General features: G+C 40.8%; 1 protein-coding gene across 1 annotated transcript in view; it reads left to right on the top strand.

Annotated features, from left to right (window-relative positions):
• Positions 1 to 22,587, top strand: part of PAPPA (pappalysin 1) — a 271,315-nt gene that overhangs the window by 60,125 nt on the left and 188,603 nt on the right. The window contains exons 4-6 of the mRNA XM_055123816.1: positions 1,686 to 1,979; positions 9,904 to 10,096; positions 19,211 to 19,332. Coding sequence (XP_054979791.1) covers positions 1,686 to 1,979; positions 9,904 to 10,096; positions 19,211 to 19,332 — 609 coding nt within the window. The remainder of the gene's footprint in view (positions 1 to 1,685; positions 1,980 to 9,903; positions 10,097 to 19,210; positions 19,333 to 22,587) is intronic.

Raw genomic sequence — 22,587 nt, 5'->3', positions numbered from 1 at the left:
AACTATAGTGTCCTCTGATTCCGCCAAGGTTTTCCCATCTGTCTCTCTAGGAGAAGCAATGTTGGATCTTTGTTTTTTCTTTTTAGGTCACACCCGGCAATGCTCAGGGGTGACTCCTGGCTATATGCTCAGGAATCACTCCTGGAAGTTCTTAGGAGACTATGTGGGATGCCAAGGATCAAATCTGGGTTGGCCACAAGCAAGGCAAACACCCTACCAGCCATACTATCTCTCTGGCTCCGGCCCCAATATTGGATCTTTTAAGACACAGGATAGACTATTGTGTCTCAGATCAGATTTCACACATAGAAATGCTTGTTAAAGTCCAGACTCTGGACCTGTGGGTCTGTGGTAAGGACAGAGATTTCACATTTCTTATAACCCTGTGAGTGATACTTCACTAGTTGTTAAGTCACACTTGAAGATCCAGGTAGTTAGACAGTAAGACAATTGCTGTATGTCAGGTGTATTCTAGCTGCTTTCGTGTGATTACACTTCACCAAACCATTTCAGTTGTGTCAGCAGTCAACAAATAGTCTCAGAGGTTTATGGAGATGCCATACTCCAAACTCTGTGGTGGGTATGAGCTGTAGAACTCAAAGTAAGGCCCTGGGTTTGGGACCCAAGGATGTTGAGTTCAAATTCCAGCTCAAAATAAAAATTATCCTATAATACAAACCCACAGACTCTGACAGCAGAGTTGACGTTATCATTTGGGGGGGGGGCGTTGAAGAAGAAAGGGGTAAACTAGAAGAAACCTAGGAAAGAAGTGGAGGGATATTGGCACCTTGATGAAGGGTATGATGTAGTGAGGTTGTACACCAAAAGCACCAACATTGACACTAATATAAGCTATGTTACTGCAATAATAATCATAATAGTAATTCCAGTTCTATACTTAACCAGCACTTGATCTTAGACTTTTCTGTGAATCAGGATCTCTTTCATTGTGTTGTGAGATTATTGTGATACTTATAGAATGCTCAAAACATTTTCATACTTATATACGTATACTATAAATACTATAAATATGTAGACATATACATGCATTTTAATAATGTATACAATTATACATTATATGGATAGTCATAATGTTTTATATTTACATAAAAATGTATTGACTAGTATATGACTGTTATAATGGTGAGCACAACTTGGCACTAGCTTTCCCCAGAGTACTCATAAAGGATAAAGATGAACCGATGGGATTCTGAGATAGTGATTTCCCAGTTCAATGTCACAGAATTAGTTGAGGCAAAATGAGAATTAGATACCAAGGTATCTTACCCTGAGGGCTTCATTTAGCTAAGAGTACCTGGAGTCCATGTAAACTAGGGCATGACTTAGTGTTTAAGGAAAAGGGTGCAGCAGAAATATTTGCCAGCCAAGTAACATCCCTGAATTCTAATCATACCTCTTCTTTTAAGTGTTTTGAATTGCCTTGGGTAAGTAACTTCTTTAGGCATTGATGTTTTCATCTTCAAAATGAAAGGGTTACATAAAATGACTTTAGAGATTCCTTTCTACTCAATCAATGAGTCATGTCACAAGTTGTAACAGCCCTCAGGACAGTGGAATAGAAGGGTGGAGACGATTATGGTTACTTTGGACAGCACCCAGTTGATTGGTTTGGTGCAGAAAGCACAGTGCTCGGCTTACCTAATGCTCTGAATTTCCCCTTGCAGGTGGCATTGTCTTAAACCCATCTTTTTATGGCACTCCTGGACACACCCACACCATGATCCATGAGATCGGGCACAGCTTGGGCCTCTATCACATCTTCCGTGGCATCTCAGAAATCCAGTCTTGCAGTGATCCCTGCATGGAGACAGAGCCTTCCTTTGAGACTGGAGACCTCTGCAGTGACACCAACCCTGCCCCCAAACACAAATTCTGCGGTGACCCAGGGCCAGGGAATGACACCTGTGGCTTTCATAGCTTCTTCGATACCCCTTACAACAACTTCATGAGCTACGCAGGTAGGACCCTGTGCTCTGCAATATCAAGGGTTGGATATCTGTCACATAACACTCCGAACCAGTTTTAGAATAACTCGGGGCTAGCTGTTTGTCTTTTCTAAGATGTCTTCATCCCAACAGTTTGTCATCCTGAACAAACAGAAGCTGGCTTTAGGAAACTATCTAGGACCAAAAACCCAGAAAGCTGGATAGAAAATCTAACTGCTAGTAGGTAACCTAATCCCTTTGGGTCTATCACATTCCCTGTCTGGATCTCACTTTTCCCAAGACAGTGGAATCTTTAGATTTATCTTTAAGGGGGCTCCTACCTTTGCAAATTAAATTTTCTAAGTGGAAAGATACTGAGGTTTATTTTATTTTTTTAAAATAAAACACTATGATAACCTCATACTTTACTACTACCCCCCTTCTGAAGAAAACACACACACACAAACATAAATGCTTTGCTTTTGCAAATAAAAAAACTATTATGTAAGATCAGGTATGTTGCATAGGTTCTATCAAGTTCTTTTCTATATACTCAGTTTAAGGATTCATTCTTGAAATTCTAGCATGTCCTAGAATTAAGGATTCTAGCATTAGCAAGACCACTTTTAGCCTGTATAGCTTTGTTGGTAATTTGAAACAAGATGTGCTTTCAAAAGTGGTGATACCTCTAAATTGTTTCCCTTCAAACTAGAAACCATCGCATAAAATAAGCTTGGTAAAATCGCACACGTTAACCCAGCATCAAAATCTATGGACCTGAAGAGAGAGCTCTGTGGAATGAGCACATAATTTGTAACTTGGAAGGATCTGCTTGATTCCCAGAACCACAAGGTCCCCAAAACACCACAGGAGCAATCCCAAAATACAGAATAGCACTTTAGCATTGCCAGGGTGCTACCCCCAGACAAAACAAAACACAACAAAATTTTTAATAGCTGTTCCATATCCCATTGAAATGTCTTCCAGAGTGGAACCAGCAAGTTATATAGAGGCAGAGATTTTTCCCTAACAAAAAACTGTGCTCAGAGCTAAAATCTAGCCTGGTAGTTAATAAATATTTGTTTGGAAGAGGAAGAAGAAAAAATGGAAAGGAAAGAGACAGACAGGGAAGAAGTGACTACAGCCTCTTGTAACAGTAATATGAAATGGATTCTGTTCAATTACAGTAGTTTCTATTTGTATTTTCTAATTGTAATAGATTTGTGTGAATTGTAACAGAGTTAACTACTCCCATTTCATTTAATCTCACAATCTATAGGGTTAAAATTATCCTCATTTTACAATGACAAAACTGGTACTTACTGGGGCTGGAGTGATAGCACAACAAGTAGGGCATTTGCCTTGCACATGGCCGACCCGGGTTCGATTCCCAGCATCTCATATGGTCCCCTGAGCACCGTCAGGAGTAATTCCTGAGTGCAGAGCCAGGAGTAACCCCTGTGCATCACCGGGTGAGACCCAAAAAGAAAAAAAAAGACATTTACTGAAGTCATTAATTCCAGGGCACACAACTAATCCTAACCATATATTCTCTTATACTTTGGTGCCACTCTTGAAAGAGACAGAACAGAGCAGGGGCATGAAAAGTGGAATAACCTGGTTGGCTTTGCCCTGTGTTCTGCAGAGATGCCTCAGAGGGTGACCCTGAACAGGCGTGTAAGGATGACTCTAAGCAGCTTCTCTCCTTGTACCTCTATAACTCTCCTCCTATTCTTTTTCATTTAATTTTTGTAAAAGGTTTTGCCTATGGTTGCACTTGAAGAGAAGATTTCATCCCTAACCTTCAGAATTGAGATGATTCCTAATGGACTTTTTTGCTTTTCACTGGATCACAGTCTCTGGAGATATCTCTAGTTGAAAGCACGTACAGTCCAAATTTGATGTTTCTTAAGGGTCAATAATAGACACTTCTAGCATTGTGAAGCATCTCTAGGTTTGACATTTCTAAAAAGAACCAGAGTGCTGGGTATTTTCTCAAACACAGCTTCCCACTGCTCCTCCATTCCCAGTGAAGTTGACGTCTCACATCCGGTACCCTGTCCTCTCACACAGCCCCGCTTACGTTCCATTTCTGTGGCACCTTTTCTTGGCCAGCTCAACATACATGAAAAATAAACAATAACATGATTTGGGAAGTTTGCAGTCCTCTTAGGAGCCTAGGAACTGCGACAAGCTACTAGACCCCCATAAACCAAAAATCTGTGTGTGTGTGTCCCCCTGTACAGATCTAAAGAGTGATTGATTTACTGATGTTTTTTTTTAAGGAACCCCTAAGCTCAGTGACCCATTAAAAGCAGAACTAATTCACTGAGCTACCATAACAAACTTAAACCCGCAAAAGCATATTCAAGGCGACCACGAGCTTTGAAATGTTTGTTTTCCTTAGGATCTCTGATAGATGAGGTGGCAAAAGCAGCTGGGTGAAATTCAAAATACAGAACAGGGTTGGGTTCTCAGGGTTGGGGAGAGCCCCACACTGGGTCTCTGCAGTTAAAGCAAGAAGTCGGAGACATTCCGCAGCCAACAGCTTCCTTCCTGGGTGCTTCTCCCTTGAGTCTTGTCATTGAGCTACTGTTACCTCTTCAATACCGAAGTTTGAGTTCAGTGTAGTGCTGTCCAAGAGAACTTTCTGAAAAGATGCACATGTTCTTCTTCATGTCCAGTATGGTAGCCATTAGTCATACATGAATATCATACTCTCAGAATAAAACTTGTGAGACAGAAGGACTGAATTATCTTATGCATGATTCTGGGTAACATGACTTATCAGAATTAATATGATAATTATCCTAAGTCATGTTAATTCATTCAAATCAAAATAGTCACCTGTGGCCAGTGGCTACTATATTTCTCAACAATGACTTACAGTAACTGTTGAGAGCCCATGCTTTGCTGGACTCTGTGTGAAACATTTTTTGGGTTTCTCTCTGGATGATCCTCAGATGGCCTTATCCTTAGACAATTTAATATGGTAAATTATTGTCATTTTGCAAATGCAAATATGTCGGAAGCCAAAGTAACATGCCCAGTCTCACACAACTGAAACAAGACAATTATTTCTTATTTAAGAATATTGTGTTCTTAATTAATAGCAAGGCTTCCTTTTTCATCTTGCCTAATACCAATAATTAATTGGTACCAATAGTTAATAGGCACCAATAATACATGTTATTGGTACCAATAATACCAGTAATAATTGATATTATTCCGCATAATACCAATGTGTGGAAATGGTATTAAAAGCATCATCAAACATATGATAGGGTAAGAATATGTGAGCACCAGCAAATAGCACTACATAAGCTACATTCTGGGTTCTGCTTTTTGAAAACAATTGGTCATGGGAAGTCATCAAGATCACCTTCCTTCTCCAGCCTATTGAAGTGAGTTTCTCGTTACCACTTTTCTGTGAGGCAGAACACATACTTCTTGACCCAAGAGTCCCACCCTCAGAAAAATAGATAATGAAATAAACCGGTTGATGAAGTTAAAAACAATCATGAACACTGTTCTTAGCAGTGCTCTTGATTCAATCTTGCAGTTACTATTTGCCTAGCTAAAGAGAAAGGTACCTATATGTGTAAAAAATTAAAATTTGCTTACAAGTTAAAAAATAGATCGTTGACATAAATCATAAGGCATCCTGTTAGAGTAATATGTGGTCCCTAAAATGCTGTAGGTGATGATTTGAGGGGTACAGTCAGATGCCAGATTAGCATAGTGGTTCAAAATATGAAGTCTGGGTTTGGGTATTGAAATTAAAAGTATCTACACTCTAGGGGAATAAGTGTTTCCTGCCTTTGACCCTGGGCTTGTCCATTTTCTCTGAGCTGCCGTTACATCTTCAATGCCCAAGAATTAGAACACCTATCTACTTTCTAGAGGGTAGATACAAGTTATTAACTTGGAACTGTCCTTGGTACCATAATTTAACTTACTCCATGATGATTAGTGAGATTGTTAATTCTTGAATATGAACATAGTTGCAGAACTTTATGTACATTGTTAGGCCTGATACATATTTATATGTTATATATACTTGTATATTAATGCTTCTTCTTGTGACAATAAGGATTATAGATATTTGCTATAGATGTTTACATTTATATATACATATACACAGATATAAATACAAACCAAATAATAATTTACTGTATCTAAGTAATGAGTTTATGATGATACTTATTTTGTTGTGACATTTTGGGTACTTATTCAAAATGTTCTACAATGAATATCTATTACTATTTTTTAAACAATGATAAAACAGGAACTTTTACAAAAGACAACTCAGTTGTCTGCGCACTGGACATAAGTTAGCTTGTTAAGTGGTTTCTGTGTTTAGGAGACAAGTGGCAGTGTTATTTCCTATTTTATAGTAGATTAAACTGTCAGTGGTCAGCATTTTACCTTTGAATCCATGAAAAGTGGGAGCACTGAGCCTCTGGCCTCCTAGCAACAGACAGGAATGCACTCAGTGTGAGCAAACCCAGAGTAGCTTGGGGACTAATGCAGCTTCCTACAGTGTGGAAAGCCCACAAATTCTATCTGATTTGTGGACAAGAGTGGTACAGGATAACAAAATGGACCTGCTAGCCCTGGAGCCCAGAATCAAGTGACCACACATGCCAGGAAGACAGAACCAAGAGCGGCTGACTCTAGACATTCATTAACTGAGACAGAATTCGTGATTAGTGGAAACCTTTTGGTACCTCAACCAAGATTCTGATAATAGCAAAGTCTCTGAATGATGCCCGTTGGGACACTCATTTTCAGACTTGAGTTTTCAAGTTCCCCTATATGCTTGTGCCCCTCACGGATATTTTATGATATTTTTCAAAATTATTTTCAATCTGCAAACATAGTAAAGGTTAAATAAATTTTTAACTTGTAAAATAAAAATTCACTTATTTTGGAAATGAAAATTCAAAATGCATCAGAAAATATAGATAACAAAAATCTGTGTTTTCTTCTTTGTCCATCCTGAGAGATATTTACGTACCTCTCAGCTCATCGAATCCCTATAGCAGTTCTATGCAATAAAGTTGTTTTTAAATATTTACGATTTATATGTGAGAGAACTGAAGTTCAATGTTACTACTTCTTTCTTTGAGAAGTGACTGACAGGTATTCTATTCTGTGTTTGTGCCTTGAGATACACAGCCACTCTTCTATTGCTAGTTGTAGTTTTTCTCTAATATTTTTGCCATTAAGAACAATGGCAAACATTCAACAGGACTGGAGGGAGAGCTCAGAGGCCAAAGTATATGCCTTGCATGTAGCTGATCCTGGCTCAGTCCCAGCACTACCTGGTCCCTCAGGCATCTCTGTGTAACCCTGAGACCCCAGAGCACAGCTGGGTTGGCCTTGATAATCCCCAGGACCACAGTGCTTAACCAGTCCTCAGACCCTCCCCTTGAACTCCTTACCCAATTACCTGGAAATCTCCAGGAGAGTTCCCAAGACCTAGTGAGCACTGCTTTGTGGGCTCTGCCACCGAAAACAAAATAAAACACATACATACATATTTTTCTGCACATTTGTTCATGAGTGTCTATGGAATTTCTAGATATATTACTAGATCAAGTAAAAATAATATCATATGTTCTATATTTGCTAGCTTTCACAATTTCTAAGACCCCACAGAACACACATACACTCATACACACAAACACATATACGCACACTCGCATAGGCATTTATCATGGGTCTTGGTAAACAGCTTCTGTAGCGACATTCTGAGATGAATACCTGTATTCCCATCACAATAAACACTTTCCAAATGAGAAATTGAAACACTGGAGGCATGACATCACTTTCTTGTTGAAACGAGGCTTTTCTACTCCCACATTACTCGTGGGCATTATTCCTTCTACATCTATGTAATAAGTGAATTTTCCAAAACTTTAAAGATGAATAGTAGAGTTCATCGAAACAAAGAGGAATGCCCAGTGATATGACTCTTCTCAGACTGAAATGTTTGGGCTCTGTTCTTTTAGCCACCAGGCACCAAAGAATGTTGGTCTGGACTTGAGAAACATTGATATGACCCATCACTTTTGTACAAGGTTAAAGGACAGAAAGCCCTTCTGCTCCCCCCAAATGCTTGAAAAATACCCTGGCAGGTGTTAGAGAGGAGATTGTGGAAAATTACTTAAGGGATAAAAAGCAGCTTCTGCAGATAGCTCCCTTGACCTTCCCTATGTATTATTCTCAAGAACATGACCAAATTACCAGAACCTGCCCAAACTTATATTATGTTTATTGGATAAGAACAAGTGAGTTTGCATGGTAGGAATCCCATAGGTGGGTTTTACTTTTCCATTTTGGGTCACGCCCAGCAGTGTGCAGGGGTTACTTCTGATTCATGCACTCAGGAATTACTCCTGGCGGTGCTCAGAGGACTATATGGAGTGCTGGAAATCGAACCTGGGTTGGCCGCGTGCAAGGCCTACCTGCTGTGCTATCGCTCCAGCCCCGAGGTGGGTTTATTTGTAAGATCTGCGGAGCCTCACACTTGGTCTGGGACACAGCTGCAGAAACCCCAACCAGGCAGACACCTTTGGGAAGTGGTGTTTTTGAAAAACACACCAAAACAGTGCCCCTGGGACAGCTAAAGAAAGTTGGAGCACAGATGGGGGGCAAGCTTCTTCCTGGGGGCACAAGTCTTGGGCTGTGTGTGACCTTCCCTCCGTTGAAAAGATGGTATTGCAGCCACCTCTGACTCAAGTTCAATTTCTATTTACCAAGCAACTTCAGGATGTTTTATTCATATGATAGATTTCTTTCATTGATACTCTCATTATGAGAAGCGTAACCTTTGAGTCAAGATTGTTGGGGTTCGAATCTCAGTTCTCACCCTTGCTCTGTAATTTTAAAATGATTGCATTTTCTTTATCAACTTCAATTTTCCACTTTAAAATGGAGAAGATTTAAGTATTGACTTGAAAAATAGGGAGGAAGTCAAATGTTTCCCAATCCCAGTACCCCATGACTGGCTCAGATCAAGTGTACCATAAATGACCAACGGTGAGTACTGGTAGGAGGGTCTATTGTCCTCATTCCAAGCAAGGACTGAACTTGGTTTTTAGGTCTGACTCTTGGCTCATTGCCTAGAGCAACATGCTCTGTGGACCTGGGGCTTACTCTCTTGCAGTTGCTCAGTCTTTGACCACTCTTTCGGGACCATGCCTTCTGGTTTGCCTCAAGTCCCTCCTTCCTCAGAGGATTGGACTACTTTTTCCCCAACTGGCCATTGCTTCCATTCATCTGGGGTCACTATCAGAGAAAAAACTTATTCACTGACAGCTTTGTCCTCAGACAAGCTGACTTCACTCTATAACCAGACTGGTGTCTCCTCGGGAGCAGAAACTCTTTAAGTTCCATCTTTCTGTGACCTTTGGCACAGAGCAGAGAATATAGGATAGGTTCTCAGAAGGTTAGCATGACAGAAAATATCCAATGCCTAGTGAATGAATGAAAGTGAAGAAATGTGTGGAAGAACAAGGGAGCCATTGAATGAATGAGAAGCAGATTTACAAATAAATCAGTGAATGAATGATACTGAATACAGGTGAGGGAGAGAAGGACTAAGGGGAAATATGTGTGACTTACTAACTGATAAATGTGGGGTACCTGAAAAAGCAACCAGTCTTGCCCTTGTCCTTGGCCATGACCTCTGGGCTGCTCCTTCTTCAGTCTCAGAAATACTTTTTCAGTTCTGACTACCCTCCCCTTCCTCCTTCCTTCTCACCTGTCCCCAGAAGTGATGACTGCACTAATTGGTTCACAGACCATTAACTCTGAGCACTGGAAGAGGCCAGCTCCAAGTTGGCAAGGGCTGGCGTGTTGGCTTTCTGGCTGCCAGGACACGTCATAGTTCTCTCACATACCCACCGTGCCGCTAGGTGGTTCTTATCTCTCCCCTGCCCGCTTGCAGATGACGACTGCACTGACTCCTTCACGCCCAATCAAGTCGCCAGAATGCACTGTTACCTGGACCTGGTGTACCAGAACTGGCAGCCCTCCAGGAAGCCAGCGCCCGTCGCCCTGGCCCCACAGATCGTGGGCCATGTGACTGATTCTGTGATGTTGGAGTGGTTCCCACCCATCGACGGCCACTTCTTTGAAAGGTGAGTGCGGCCTGTGGGGCGGGACTCCCTCTCTCCTGCCAGAAAGTGGAAAACTTGGAAGGGAAGCAGCCTTGGTGAAGGACTGACCTGCGTGTTTTGTATACTGCAGCCCGCCCACCCCTCACCTAGCACCATAACTGGTTGTTAGACTCGGGTGGGAACATATGGGGGCCAGTGAACAGAAGGGATGGTTGTTAATAGAAATTAATATTAAAAACACATTATTTAAAATACATGACTGCTTTTTTAACTTTTAAATGAAAAACTTGGAAACCTTTATTGCCAGAGACTTTGTTTACATGGAGGGAATTAAGATCAGAGGTTAAAATCACTTTAAGTTAATTGGCACACACTTCCACATACATATTCCTTAGGAAGGAGTAGAAAAGTTTATGTTTGTGTGTGTGTGTGTGTGTGTGTGCCTAATTATACATTGATGCACAGGCATTTTTTTAAATTTTATTGAATCACTGTGAGTGCTTTCATATTTTGGTTACAGTCTCATAATTTTCAAACACCCATCCCTCCACCAGTGCACATTTCCCACCACCATTATCCCTGGTATACTCCTCCTTTCCCACCCTCCCCCTGCCTCTAAGGCAGACAATATTCCCCATACTCTCTCTCTACTTTTGAGCATTATAGCTTGCAACACAGACACTGAGAAGTCATCATGTTTGGTCCATGATCTCCTTTCGGCATGCATCTCCCATCCCAACTGGTTCCTCCAGCCATCATTTTCTTAGTGATCCCTTCTCTATTCCATCTGCCTTCTCCCCTCCGCTCATGAAGCAGGCTGCCAGCTATGGGGCAATCACAGTGGCCATTGTATCTACCGTCCTTGGGTGTCAGTCTCAACACAGGCATATTTTTAATACATTAGAATCTTTGATTATGCTTTGTGTTTCCTTGCTAAACTAAAGGTAAAACTTCTAGAAAATAAAGGAAAGGTTAATGGATGCACAGGAGCTTGGTTCTTTCCCCTTGTGGGTGACAAGGCACTATTTTCCCTGAATCTTAATATCCCACCTTCTCTATAGGACACCTTATGATGCCTCAGAGGTCTGAACATGGAAACTCAAATCTAATGTTTTCCTTCCGTGTCTTCCAGAGTCTGAGACCCTACTTCCCCACTCCACTTACACTTAAGTAACTCACACTTTTAAAGGACAAGATTAATTAATTAATTAATTAATTAATTAATGTGATGGGACTCAAATCTGGTTCCTCCACATAAAAAATAGACACTTACCATTAAGTTGCTTCCCTGAGTCATAGGAACCATATTTTAAGAATTCATAAAACTAAACTTAGATATTGTCATTTATTTTTGCTGCTGTTGCTGTTTTGGTGCCACACCTAACAGTAGCTAGGTATTACTCCTGGCTCTGTATTCAGGGATCACTCCTGAAAGGCTCAAGGAACCATATGGGGTGCTGGGGATTGAACCTGGGACAGCTGTGTGGCATGGCAGCTGCTCTACCCGCTGTACTATCTCTCTGGCCCCAGATATTGCCATTTATTTTGAAACTGCAATTTAGGGCTCATTTATTTAGAATTCCCACCTGAGTACTTCTTGTAGATGTTTTACTAATGATGATATATCATCTACAGCGGTGAAAATAATAATCAAATAATGATTCATTGTGATCACACTATGGTTGTAATTGCTGTCTTTGATCAAGTGCTTGCTCTGTGTCAGACTTTGTACACATACATTCTTTTTTTAAAAAATTTAAAAAATTTTATTGAATCACTGTGAGATAGGTACAAGCTTTCATGTTTGAGTTACAATCTCACAATGATTAAACACCCATCCCTTCACCAGTGCACATTCCCCACCACCAATATCCCAGGTATACCCCCCCTTTCCCACCCTCCACCTGCCTCCATGGCAGACAATATTCCCCATACTCTCTCTCTACTTTTGGGCAGTGTGGCTTGCAACACAGACACTGAGAGGTCATCATGTTTGGTCCATTATCTGCTTTTGGCATGCATCTCCCATCCCAACTGGTTCCTCTAGCCATCATTTTTTTAGTGATTCCTTCTCTATTCCATCTGCCTTCTCCCCTCCGCTCATGAAGCAGGCAGCTATGGGGCAATCCCCCTGGCCCTTGCATCTACTGTCCTTGGGTGTCAGCCTCATGTGATGTTATTTTATATCCACAAATGAGTGCAGTCCTTTTATGTCTGTCCTTCTCTTTCTGACTCATTTCACTTAGCAACAGTATACATTCTATACAGAGCCTCACTTAGCCTTCCCAATGACTCTTTTTAAAATGTTTTTACTTTTAATGAATCACCATAAAATACAGTTACAGATTTACAAACTTTCGTGATTATGTTTCAGTCATACAATGATCTAGTACCCATCCCTCCACCAGTGTCCATTCTCTACCACCAATGTTCCCAGTAACCCTCTCGCCACTCTATCCCCGCCTCTGCGGCAGGCACATTCCCTTTTACTCTCTCTTTCCTTTTGGATGTTATGGTTCACAATACGGGTACTAAGTGGCCATCATGTTCAGTCTATAGTCTACTTTCTGCACACACCTCCCATCCAATGACTCTTAAACAGGGACTCTTCCTCCTCATTTTTTTCAGGTAAAGAGAAAATTAAAACTTAAAGGGACTGAGCAATCTGACCAAGAACTCATAGAAAGTACTGGGACCAGATTTCTACTCTCCCTTGTTATTGAAATATTTTATCTCAGTATGTGTGCCTCTGGTCTGGAGCGATAGCACTGCAGGTAGGGTGTTTGCCTTGCATGTGGCCAACTGGGCTTCGATTCCTCCGTCCCTCTTGTAGAGCCCAGCAAGCTACCGAGAGTATCCCACCCACACAGCAGAGTCTGGCAATCTACCCATGGCATATTTGATATGCCAAAAACAGTAACAACAAGTCTCACAATGGAGACGTTACTGGTGCCTGCTTGAGCAGATCATCGAACAACGGGATGACAGTGCTACAGTGCTATGTCGCTTCTAAACTCAAATTATGAAGAAGATGTCACCCTTTTCCCCAAAGAACCATAAAAGGTGGCAAGGAGTTTTTACTTACAAGTGCATACAAAAAGTAGATTAGATCAGGCCACTACATTAAATATGGGGTTTAATTTTCCATACTATCATCTGCCTCTGGATCTGGGACCTTTCCTTGGCTGCTGTGTTATCACATGGGGCCAGGAACACATACCCTCGACACTTTGAGAAGAACCCCTCTCCCCTGCTCCAGCCACACTTACTGGAAGCTCAGAACTGGGTTTGAGAAACCTCATGTGACACTTCAGAGCAGACTCTCCAGCAATCCGTAGATTTATTTATTTTTTCTGTGGTGATGAGAAGGATCAGACTTTCGGTCCAGTCTTGGCCTCCATTCCACTTAAAAATGGAAGTTCTGTAAATGAAGCTTCCTGTGTATGCATTCAATTTGTATTTCATAAAGCAGTTATTGTCCATTAAATAAATACCATCTGATTGTTGGAAACCTATTGGAGGGTTAATTGTTGTGTAATGAGATATGTCTCTATTACATGGTGCCCTCAACTTCAATCAATATGTTTTTAATAATCTATAGTCAGTGGGTGCTTGAGGCTCATACAATAGCTATTCTGTTCAGTCTAAGGTTTCATAATGGACTTATCATATGTTAAATTAAATCTGACATTTTAGAAACTACTCTAATTAGGGTTAACAGCTACATAGACCATAGACTACATTTAAAGGAAGTCAGTCTACAGGTTCCATAAATTGCTGTACAAAAAAAGCAAAAGAAACTATGTCTAACATTCTCCATGTGCACAGAGTTTATCCTCATACAAATTGACTTACTGTGAGTATACAAGTCTTAAGGTTAAACTGTCGATGTTCTTTTCTCACTTCAGTACTGCTGGTCCATAGCACCTTGGGCAAGCCAACCATGTCACCTGTCTCTGATCTCTGACTCTCTGAATCTTCTTACATAATAAAGTTCCAAATGTGTCCATTTTATCTGTCTCTTGTGAAGAATTTAACAAAATGATGTGTAATATTCCTAGTGCACATACCCACTACATCCCAAAAAGTAATGAGCTCACATTTTGCACAGTTTTTTCAGGTCTGTTTAGTTACTTGAAGAATCGTTCCTTGAAAAACCTTTGGTGTTTTCCACTACATCCATCAATGCCAACCTCTCGCCCCTGGCCATTCTCGTGAATCCTGCTGTTCTTCACATCTGTGGGCTCAGAGAATACAAGAGTTTTCCTTAAAAAAACATATTCAGATCCTCCCACAGTCTGTGTCCTCACACATGGGCAACTGAAGAAATAATTCAAGGCCACCCTGTTTTTTTTTTTTTAACTCCTTATTTTTTTTTTATCTATCATGCAAACATGTGTTGACTGGATGGTTTTAGTTATCCGAACAATCCATGGTGGCATATTAGGAAAAGAGTTGGACTGGAAATGCACACATCTGGGTCTGGAATCTTTCTATTTTAGCCATCCACCTTTTCTCTTCAGCTCCAGTCTTCTGACCTGGAAGTTTAGGGAAGTCTAGAATTTCCCAGATCAGTCTTCCTCATCAAAACTTCAGAACACAGAAAATGACTTGAGTAACTATGTTCTCAGGATGTTCACAGGATGGTAAATAACTAGGAGCATTCTAGGTACGGAAGTAAAATAGAAGGGAAGTAAAAATCATTCAATAGAGTGAATATCTTAGAGAAGCCTGTCCAATCTGACTTTCAGCATAGTGGATATGTTCTTTACCTTTTCTGTCCAATATGGCGACCATTAGCTAACTCTCTTAATAGAACACTTGAAATGTGAGGAGTGTGACTGAAAAGCTGAGATTTTGTACTTTTTTAGTGTTTGGTCACACCTGGCAGTGCTCAGGCTTTCTCCTAGCTCTGCACTCAGGGATCACTCCTAACAGGTCTTGGGGAACCATATATAGTGCCAGTGATGGAACCTGGGTTGACCGCATGCAAGGCAAATGCCCTACCCATTGTACTATCATACCAGACCTGAAGTTGAGTTTTTAACCTTACTTAATTTTAACTAATTTATATTCAAAGAGCCACATGTGGCTATTAGCTGCTATCTTGGACATCTCAGACTTGGAGCTTTAAGTTCTCCTAGGATGGGATAAGAAAGAGTGATATTTTCCAGTGTAGGCATCTTGTACTTCTGTAATTTCAGAGTGTGCATGTGCGTGTGTGTGTGTGTGCACTTTTATATGTGCTTATGTCTGGGTTGATACAGATTCTCATAAAAATAAACTAAATGCCAAGTATAAGAAACACATATGGATATGCCCTGCTTTTTGAAAGCTTGCATTGCACCATTTTGCTTGTATAAAGTATCTACATTAGTGTCTATTTTCCCTAATCAACCCCCCCAAAGATCAGAAGTTTTTTTTCTTTTATGGCAAAAGATGAAAAGTTAAGTAGTTGTTACTGTGTGTTCCACAAGACGCTGTTACAAAGGTTGTGTTCACCATGAACAAGAAGAATGGTAACATCTAACCCCTTCCTAGGAAAGACATTCTATGGCATGTATTTATTATTTCATTCTGACCTTTACTATGTTAGTGTAATTTTTGTTTTATATGTCTTTATATCAAGTCTTTAATATGACTTGATAGGATATTTTGGGGGTCTGGGAATATGCAAAATTTTTCCCACGTAACTGAATGGTAATTTATTCCTTAGTTTATGCCCATTCATCTTAGGTAAAATTTTATAGGAATACTTTACTTTTAGCTATCATGGGAGACCTGTGTTATATATTCTCTGGAACTGTAGGCCACTGTCTAACTTTTCACAGAAATTAAATTTATTCTATTTTTCCACAAGTTCCATTCTAAGGAGATTACTTTGTACTTGTGACTTCAAGTTTCTCCTCTGCATTGAGAGCATTTTCTGACATACCAAGAATCACTCCAGAACTTTTTATTTTATTTTATTAATTAAAATTTAGAAAACATGCTTGGTGGTGCTCAGGGCTTACTCTTAGCTCTGTGCTCAGGGATAACTCCGGGTGGACGTGGAGTACCCTAAGGGAGTGCCCAGGTTTACAGCCTACCCTGCCCCACCTTATCCCCCCTGCTATCACTCCATCCCTGCCTTCTATTTATTTTTAGTTCGAGGAAGAGAAAAGTTGGTTCTCTAGGTCACTTTGGCAGTTGTCAGGGCCTACTCCTGGCTTTGAACTCAGGCATCACTCCTGTGAGTGCTGAGTGGACCACGTGCAGTGTAGGAGCCAACGTGGGTTGGCTACATTAAAGGCAAGTACCTTAATCACGATTTGATCTCTCCAACACTCAAAGAACACAAGGGCCATTCGTGATGATGCTCGTGGGACAACGCTGTGTCTTGGGCATGCAAGACATGTACTTGAACTCTTTTTGCGCTGTCTCCCTGACCCTATTCTAGTGCTTTTTTAGTTGCTGATTTTGCTTTTATTATGCCCCTTTGCCCAAATCCATTCTTCATTCTGTATTTAGACAGATATTCTAAAAATGTGAATCAGATCATGTCCCTCCATGCCTTACAACCCTCCAATGTCTTCATATTTGTTTGATGTGTAATCTCCATGTGGTCTACAGGACCTTCTTGATCTGGCCCTCCCCTTCCTGACCAGCTGCTTCTCGTACTGCTCTTGCCTTTATTTGTGACTCAAACCACTTAGTCTTCTTTCATGCGCCAAACCCTTTTATTCCTGCTGAGGTTCTTTACATACCTTGAGATTGCACCTGGAATGCTTTACATCTCTTTTGTGTTGCCCACAAATGGCCTCCTCTTGCTAAGGCCTTTCATGGTTGCTGCAGTCCTCATGAGACCAATCCTCTGCCCGCCCCCCTGCCCTCCTACATGATCTATTTACTTTCCTTCTTCAACTCTTCCATCTCTAAACTTACATACACTTATTTCCTATTTGTGCATGGATTATTGCCTCCACTGGACTGCATGATCTATGAAGACAGACACTAATGCTAATTTACTCACCCGAGATGGTCGTCACATTATTTTCAACACTACCAATTATTCAGTGGATCTGTTGAATAATTACGTCAAGTCATGGTGGGATGGGAGGAACTGTACTTTATGGATCTCTGCAAACAAGCCTTATTTATTGTCAGGTGGATGATGACTTATTCACTTTTAAAGTTGTACGGGGGACCTAACGTATGTCAGAAAAACTTGATGAAGTCCATATGATTGTGTGTGCATATTACCCAAAACAAGCTATCTAACTAAATAAGTAGAAAGCACTAGTCGTCATGAAGGTCAATGTAGTTCCTGATTCCTTCTCAGTACATTGGTAATCTCATTGTTATCATAAAGCCAATCATGTGACTGGGAGCTGTTATGCATGGGTTGTGGTCATTGTAATGGAACTCTGGCCCCAGAGTGGTGCTGAGGAAGTCTTTTCACTCCTTATTTACTGCCTATTTGTGACATTGCAGAATTAGTATTGAAAGTGCATGAGTAAATAATTTGTATTTAAAATAAAGAGACCATTTTTTTTCAAATGCAGGAATAAAAATGGGTGAGTCATTTTAGAATTTATCCTCCAGAAATTATTGCCAATAATATTTTAAGTAATTGCAGCAACATTGAGATATTGGTGTAGATTTAGTTTTGATGACTTTTTTAAACTTGTAGCTTACGCATTTTCCATGAAAAATGAATAACCTCTATAAATATTTTTATAATGGCTCATTATAATTCCACTGAGCAGATTAGCCTTGGACTATTTAATCATTCTCCATGACTTACTTTTAGGGTGCTTGCAAAATACCTGCCTCTGTGTAGTTTCATAATTACCCTAGTAAAGTGGAGGAAACAGAATCAGCAATTTGAGGATCTAGACTATTTTAAACATGAGTCTCTGCAGTGTGTCTGAGTTATACTTACTCATTCAACCTCCCTTTCCTCTTCATGTATTGCATTATGTAAGCAGAAGATAGGCACATGACCTGTTTAGACTTAGGTTTAAAGGATGCTGTAGGGGATAAAGGGTAAATAGTTGGTTGTGATTTTCACAAACAATCGTATTCCTATACCCTATAGGCTGCAGATGGGACTTAGGAAAGTTCTAAGTTTGGAGATAATTAAGACTTCTCCATTGTGTCCTTTCAGATTATCAAGGTAAAGAAATGATTAAAGAGGGACTAGCAAGAAAATTACACTTTGACCAATAACGGATTAGACCATAACATTTCTTGATATCTTCCTTTTCCACTCCTGTGTAGAGGTCATGAAGATGGGCAGAGTTGAGGGGGATGTTGCTACTGATACAATAGGAGGGAAGTTCATCCTTGTCCCCTTCTCCTAACAGCCTGTGCCAAGAATGGAAACATGTAGGATCTTGTGACCAGAGGAAGATTGAAAATAGATATGGAACACACAAGTGGGTAGAGGAAGCCACCATAATAGTCCACTTTTAGGGCGAGTGCCTTTTGAGGGATTGGCTTACCTCTTGGAAGGTTGCTAAGATGAATTAGATGACATGGTAAGGGAACTGCTTTTGATGATTCAATCAGAGAGTAATTCATCCATCCTCAGAATGTCAGGACCGAATGACATCTTTAAGCATCTAGCTCTAGCTTGTACTTTAGACATCATCTAGCTCATCCCACTCATTTCCAGCTATAGGACTTGTACCATTTCTTCTTTCTTTGCAATACCTAGGGCACGGTATGGTGCCAGATACAGTGCAGGCACCCGCTGAGCATTACTAGAAGGATAACAGTTGAGGTCAAATGAAACTAAAAACTTTCTCACAATCACATATCAAATTCTCAATGGACCTTAAACTGCATGATGAAAATTAAGATCAGCGTAAGCAGTAATGAGTGGCTTGTTGATTCTGTGCTACTTGAAATTTATATACAAAACTATACGTATCAACAGGATAAACATTATTTTAGACAGAAGCCAAATTTTCGTGCTGGGCAAAAGGGAAGAATTTTATTCACTGTCCTATTCTGGAAGCTTTGGCAGGACAGGGAGAAAGCGGGCAGTATAGACATATTCTTGTTCTATTGCCTTTGGTCTGGTTGAGTCAGGGACTCATTCAACTGTTCCTAAGTCGGTGCATTTTCCTTCTTTCCTTGTTCTCCTAGAGAATTGGGATCAGCATGTGAACTTTGCTTGGAAGGAAGAATCCTGGTTCAGTATGCCTTCAATGCCTCCTCCCCGATGCCCTGTGGCCCATCAGGACATTGGAGTCCACGGGAAGCAGAAGGTAAGTCAACCTGGAAGCTCATTTATAGGTCGAGTATGCAAAAAAAAAACCACTCTTTTAATGCATATGGAGTTTAATGATACCAAGAGCTTTTTCCCCTACCATCTCCTTAGAACTTAAGATTTCTCTGAATATTCTCTTTTATTTTTGTGTATATGTTACTGGAGATCAAACCTTGATCCTCACAAATTATACACATGCACTTTATCACTGAGCCACACCCCCAGTCTTGTATTTGTTCTTTGTTTCCTGTTTTATTGAGGATAGTTGGTATGCAACATTGTATGTCTAAGGTGTGAAACATCATGTATGACTAGAGGCACACATTTGATACAAAAGGTCAATTAACACATCTATCTTTTCATAAACTCATTAAAAATTGATTTACCATTGGCTTACAAAACCATATTAGTCTTAAGGGTATAGCTTTACACCTTGATAAAAATGTATGCATGTGATATACCTACTACCAAAGATCAAGTACGATGTACCCCTTTCAAAAATTATTTCGGCAGGTGTTGCAGAAGTAGTCTTTCTTTTTTTAATTTTTTATTATTGAATCACGTGAGGTACAGTTACAAGCTTTCATGTTCGAGTTCCAATCATGCAGTGATCAAACACCCATCCCTCCACCAGTGTACGTTTTCCACCACCAAGGTCCCAGTATACCCCACCTTTCCAACCTTACCCCTGCTTCCTTCCATGGCAGACAATTTCCCCCACACTCTCTCTAATTTTGAGAAGCATTCTTTCTTTTCTTTTCTTTTTTTTTTTTTTTTTGCTTTTCGGGTCACACCCAGCAATGCACAGGGGTTACTCCTGGCTACACTCAGAAATTACTCCTGGCGGTGCTGGGGGACCATATGGGATGCTGGGAATCGAGCCCAGGTCAGCCGCGTGCAAGGCAAACACCCTACTCAGTGTGCTATCACTCCAGCCCAGAAGTATTCTTTCTTAAGAGCTACCAAGTATGCGATGTTAACTCTTGTTACCATATTACACTTACATTCTACATGTTAAAGATGTTCATCTTGTAACTGGACACTTGCCTTCTTGGCCAAGATCAAGGCCAGTGCTCATGAATTGATTCAACACCTGTCTTTGCAGGTTTCACAATGCTAGGAATAGCCTCCCATTTCAGATACTGAGTAAGCAGAAGCTTTGAGCTCTTCAAAGGTAGCTTTGACCTAAAGAAGCAACTATCTTTTATTCTTCTTAAGTTATTCCTGGAAATACATTCTCACATATCATAATTACCCCTTTCGGTTTCTGCCATGTACCCTCCTTTGGAGGATTCATTGATCTGTTACACACCGGAAGGAAACACCACAGTACTGTTACGTGCATGCTGCACCACACGAGACTTATCCTGGTGCAGAGGCCTCCTAGTTCTCCCACTGCAGCAAAGGTGTGGGGGGAATCCCTTGTTTTGTTCTTAGTCACCCTCCCTCACCTTCTAAGACTTCGAATGCCTGTAGAACCCCAGTCCTCCTGTCCTCTTGTTCTGGTGCAGATCAGCTCATGCAATAGTCCCTGAGTGGAGAAACAACTCCATCAGAGGGAGAAGCCTCTGATCTATCCCTGAGAATCAATTCCTCTGTGATTGTCTCTAATTTTAGACAAAAAAGGATAAAAAGAAAAAGCCAGAGATAAAATAAAGCAAGGGAGAGAGATCGGAGAGCAATGTGAAGGAGAAAAATAATAATTCCATACTTTGCTATCTCTTAAAGTAGCTTAAAATAAAAATCAGAGTCAAATTCAGCAACTCTAAACAAATGTGACTGGAAAATTAGGCCAAGAGATGCCTGGGAAAAACCCTCTGCCTTTCCTCCTAAAAATACAATCCTTCATACTTGCAAGGTATACTGGGGTCGCACGGCCCCGACCTCACCTACCACTGCTCTCTGCTGGTGCTCTTTCTCGAACATACTCTCCCAGCAGTATGAAGACTTCCTGGGTCTTCTTGCTCAGGCTCCTTTTAGAAAGTCTTGCAATCAGTAAAAATAGTTTTACCCACACCAAACTCAGAGGGAGTTCTTAGAGAAGAATGAGTGAGAAGACCTTACCGGACCACATGTCACCTCTTTGCAGAGAGCTGAATCAATCTTATCTCTTCCCCACCAGAGACACTGTATGTGGGCACCATGCAGGGCACATAGGCAAAATGAAGCAGAGCATCTAACAGGAGAGTTGAGAAGTGAATGGGCAGTTACAGTTGGATGTGGTAAATCCTTTGCCACTAAACATGCCATATACTGTGGGGTCAACAAAAAGGAGATTCCACCCAGAACTGAGACTCATGATTCATGGGAAATTTTGCACACCAACAAGAAAAGTACACTTGAAAAAGTTTGGCTTACTTAGAGCAGCAGCTTTTTCAGTACAATCTGAGAAAAGTTTGTGGGTTTCCTGGTATCTTCAGAGCACAAATTCACTTTCCTTATTATACTAAGACATGATTTACTGTTTTCACTCTCATTCTCTCCCAAGACTGGAACTTGCCAGTGGCTCCATGGAATGTGATGTTATTATTTCTATGATGATTGTCCATACTAGGTGTGGTCCTGGTTTTAATTTCCAGTGCAGTAACTACTAGTAGGTACAATCCACCTAAACAGAGGTTCCCTAATTGTGCTGTAAGAGCTTAGTTGGGTTTGGAGCATAAAGAGCAAAGTAGGGAATAGGGAATGGGCTGGACTAGTTGAAATAAATAACTACCAAATGAGAATGGGTTTTGGATTTACCTGGAAGGGAGTGAAAAGATATCATGTACCTTGGCAGAGGTCTGGAGATATGTGTGTTGTTATCAAGATTGGTCCAGTTGCTCTGGACTGAGGAGATGAGGAGAGGGAGTTTGCTCGAAGCAAAGGGAGTGCACGGTGGCTATTGCAGGAGTCCAGGACATAGAGATGGTGGTGGCTGAGGTGAGTGACTGTGAAATGGCAGAGAAGTCAACAGAACTGAGAGATATTTCCAAGGTGAAATGAGAAACTCTCCCTCGGGGCTTCTGGAGTGAAAATCATCTTGGTTTGTTCTAGCCACTTGTGTGAATTAAATAATTTCCAGATACCTCCCCACACCTCCATCTAACCCAACTGTCAATTGGTTACGTCTGTTTCTGATTTGTTTGTCCCTGACCCTCTGACAGCATGCTGTGAAGAAAAAGAGTTCAGTTGGAAATCCCGAGCCCCCTGTTTCTCTGAGCTGACTCAGGCCTCCAAGGAAACCCTAAAGCCCTGGGTTTTCCTTCAGGAT

The sequence above is a fragment of the Sorex araneus genome, chromosome 1, assembly GCF_027595985.1.
Source record: "Sorex araneus isolate mSorAra2 chromosome 1, mSorAra2.pri, whole genome shotgun sequence".
NCBI classification, from domain to species: domain Eukaryota; kingdom Metazoa; phylum Chordata; class Mammalia; order Eulipotyphla; family Soricidae; genus Sorex; species Sorex araneus.
This window is presented reverse-complemented; position numbering and strand designations above follow the sequence as displayed.